The sequence below is a fragment of the Sinocyclocheilus rhinocerous genome, unplaced genomic scaffold (assembly GCF_001515625.1).
Source record: "Sinocyclocheilus rhinocerous isolate Xijiao unplaced genomic scaffold, SAMN03320098_v1.1 scaffold2669, whole genome shotgun sequence".
In the NCBI taxonomy this organism is placed as follows: domain Eukaryota; kingdom Metazoa; phylum Chordata; class Actinopteri; order Cypriniformes; family Cyprinidae; genus Sinocyclocheilus; species Sinocyclocheilus rhinocerous.
The window spans coordinates 37,895-41,712 of NW_015645078.1; the positions used below are offsets into that span (position 1 = coordinate 37,895).

General features: G+C 40.6%; 2 protein-coding genes across 2 annotated transcripts in view; both read left to right on the forward strand.

Moving 5' to 3' along the window:
* Window positions 1–3,818, forward strand: part of LOC107705642 (zinc finger protein PLAG1-like) — a 14,569-nt gene that overhangs the window by 7,641 nt on the left and 3,110 nt on the right. The gene's annotated exons all lie outside the window — the stretch shown is intronic.
* On the forward strand, window positions 2,697–3,728 carry LOC107705643 (uncharacterized). Its single transcript, XM_016509040.1, has 2 exons — window positions 2,697–3,590; window positions 3,675–3,728. The coding sequence occupies exons 1-2, from the start codon at window positions 2,710–2,712 to the stop codon at window positions 3,715–3,717; spliced, it is 924 nt and encodes a 307-aa protein (XP_016364526.1). The 5' UTR covers window positions 2,697–2,709; the 3' UTR covers window positions 3,718–3,728.

Here is a 3,818-nt window from a genome sequence, read left to right on the forward strand (position 1 = left end):
AATTCTTTAAAAATCCTACAATGTGATTTTCTGGATTTTTTTTTCTCATTTTGTCTCTCATAGTTGAGGTATACCTATGATGAAAATTACAGGCCTCTCTCATCTTTTTAAGTGGGAGAACTTGCACAATTGGTGGCTGACTAAATACTTTTTTGCCCCACTGTATGTGGGGGCGTGTTCGAACGAGCCGTTTTAGGTAGGTGTGGCTAACTCTTAACTTTTATAAAGAATATCTCTTTGGATTTGAGACTTTAGTCTTTGCAACTTTACAGATCTTCTTTATGCACCAAGAGCTTGTAACACTCTAAAGAGAAAGGAAAAAATGAAATCGCATCATATGACCCCTTTAATATAAGCTGCAATAGAATAGGTGGTACCGGGAAAGACGCGTACATCACCACCGTCACTGCTTGGCAAGTTTCGGTACCAGGGATACAAACTTGTCACCTTTCGGTGAAATTCGCCGTTTTGAATTCAAAATTGATCATTTGTGTGATTCGTGTAGATCCGCTGAGCTTTTAAAATTGTACCAACTCAATTCTGTACCCGCTCGAAGTCACCCACTTTCAAACGACTTTGTATGTTTTTGTGTGCACGCTCTGGTTTCGAATTACAAAACCAAAAGTTTCTATTTACAAAGTGTTTTGCAGCATTGAATATTGTAGCCAATCGCAGGCATCTCTGTTGAGAGCAGTGGCCAATCAGAGGCGTTTACTGTAGGTTAGTCATAATCCTCTCTGATCTAATTTTTGTTTTCGCAAAATTATGTAGTTCTACATGCTCACAGATCTTCCTATTATAACAAGACAAAAAGAAAGCATACACGATGTAAATAAAATATGCATTGTGTAGTTCAGTTATTGATTATATCAGGAGTTTTCACGCGAGTAAGCTCAGACAGTTGCGCCATAATGGAAGCGCCCTTTGCTCTTCTCTTACATACTACATTCACACATTTGAAGAAAAGTTTAAGAGGACCGTCTAAGTATACTGTTTCAGGAATGACAAACGCGAGTGTAAAAAATCCACCAGATTGATCCGCGATTGATGGTGATAACTGTAGCAATGGACGGAACAAACTATCTGACAAGCCAATGTCAAAACAACAGAACTGTGCTTCATGTGATGCAGAGTAAATTCAGAGTAACAAAACTACAGCAGCAACTGTAGTCTGTGTTGCCTTTAGCAGCTTCTACAGGTAAAGATAACTTAAAACTCTCCTTTGATGTGTCCTTTTTAGGCAATGTTTGAAAAATTAAATTTTTTAATTAAATAATAAAAAAAATAAAAAATATTTAATGCATTATTTAATTATTATACCATTAATAATTAACTTAATTTGTAGTTAACTAGTTAAGTATTTAAATAATTTACCATACTAGGCTGTTGGTGTCTGGGCCTATTTATTTATTTATTTTCAAATTACATGAGACTTTGTGACTTCCTGCACTTTCATAGTCATTTTATAATAAATCTAAAAGCAAGATGTGAAAAAAAAAACTAGGGAGTTGAAATGGCAACTGAGCTAATGGGTGATCCTCTGCTGCCATCTACTGGATATAATGGTAATTAGAGAGAGAGAGAGAGAGAGATTCCGTGGAGCAGCAGCAAGAAAAAGAGCTCCTGATTGTTTTATCTTTAATGTTGTTTTAAGACAAGACAGACATTCAGTTTTGATGAATTGAAGACTAGAAAGACTTCCTACAACCAATATTACTTGAAAGAAGATTTTAAATTAACCAAGAAAAACAGGAAGAGGACAGCTAGCTGAGAGTGGCCCAAAAGGTCATACAACTGCCTCAAAAGAAAAGAGAAGAAAGAGAAGAAAGAAAACTCTCAAAGTGAGTACAGATAAACTACATAAGGTCTGCAGTCAACTACCTTCGTTTTGGGGAAAGATTTGCACACAAAAAAACTGTTTTTTGGACAAATTAAACTACAATATAAGGCCTAACTATAGTGGATATCTGCATATTCAAAAAACAACAACAAACTGCCAGCAACTGTCAGAATATTTGAACAATGACTGAATCAATCCCCATATCTTACCCATACAAAGCTACAAATGAGATCTTAAAGAAAAAACATAAAGAAAAGCTCCTCAAGGACAGACCAGAAACACTGTACTCGGATTTATATAAGAACGGAGAGGTCAGCAACATCATATTTTATACAGAAGACCCAGAAGCCTGGCACTCAGCGATTAGACAGCATTACCCCACAGTAATCAGAAAGGGCATCAGTAACGGATGGAAACTGCAGGTCAAAGAAGAGGACGATTCAGAATCAGATGTCATGATAACAGCCAACCTATACAAAAATGGGACTGTAATGATTCAGGGCAATCTGAAAAAATTTGAAAAGGACTTCCTCCAAATTAAAGGAAAAGCTCAGCTGAACAAGACCAGCCCTAATACACTAAAACGGGCAGAAGACACCTCCATCTCCACCCATCAAGCTACAACTGAGCAATCCAGGGATGAGAGTGAGGAGATCTCCCTTCTGCACAGCATCATCAGCGACATGAAGGAGAAGTTCAGAGAGATAGAGCTGGAGCTGGTGCAGCTGAGAGAAGAAGTGCATGGAGCAGTGCAGCAGACTGATCCAACAGAGAAAGATGAGGTTTACAGGAAAGAAATAGCAATGCTAAAGAAAGAAATTCATGAACTGAAAAACCAGAAAGAGGAATACAACAAACAACTGTCTGTAATGAGAGAAGAAATGAGAGAGCTAAGAGAAGACAGAAGGAAAACAAGTGAAAATGGAAAACAACTGTCAGCTCTGAAGGAGCAACTGACACAGACAGAAGAAGAACGGCAACGTTTAGAGCAGACTCCTCCTCCAACAACTACATCCATCAACCCTCCTCCACCTGACTCCTACAGTCCAACACAGCCCCAGATCATACTCCTGATGGACTCCAATGGCAAATTTGTTGATGAAAAGAAACTGTTCCCGAGAAGAAATATAAAAAAAATATGGTGCCCAAACACACAGAAGGCCCTGGAGCTCTTGTGTGAAGAGCAGCTGGGTTCCCCCAGCCATATTATCATCCACACCGGCACCAACGACCTGAGAGCTCAACAAGAGAGAGTAGCTACAGCTCTCGTTAATGTAGCAGAGAAAGCATCCTCCAACTTCCCCAACTCCAGAATCATCCTCTCCACCCTGCTGCTGCGCTCGGATTTCCACCCAGACACCATCAGGCATATAAACGCAAGAGTGTCTAGAGACTGTGCCCTAAAGCCCAATGTTTACCTGGCTCAACACCCCACCCTCAATCTCAACAGCCTTTACGACCATGTCCATCTCCACAGAAGGGCAGTTCCCATCTTTGCCAAGACCCTAAAGGACATGGCACTGAGCCGCAGCTCCAGCGCACTGCAGCGACCTCATGGACACCCCATAGAGCCACTACAGAGACACCCTTCAAATCAGCACCCCCTCCACCGGAGGACCCCCACGGCAGGCTCACACCGCATCACCAGGCCTGCAGCTCCTTCACATCAGCAGGAGCAGCACCCAGACAGCCAGAGCTACGCCGAAGCAGCCAGCAGATCACTGATAAACCCCAGCACCAACACAGACCACAGCCAGCCGACTGCGTCTCAATCCAGAGACCTCAGAAACATCCAGCACATGCTGACTCTGCTGTGCTCTCACCTAAAAGATGAGAAATGTATGCGTGTACATATGTATCTACACGTGTATTTTTAATGTAGCCCACATGTGTGTGTGTGTGTTATTTATATATTTATTTTTTAAAAGAACCTCTTAGAGATCTCATTATTTAATGTATTTTTGAAGAAAAAAAAAAA

Coding starts and splice junctions, on each gene's coding strand:
- LOC107705643 (XM_016509040.1), top strand. CDS start 2,710: ATGAGAGAAGAAATGAGAGAGCTAAGAGAAGACAGAAGGAAAACAAGT. Junction 3,591..3,674: donor CCCAGCACCAACACAGACCA/CAGCCAGCCGAC, acceptor CCTAAAAGATGA/GAAATGTATGCGTGTACATA.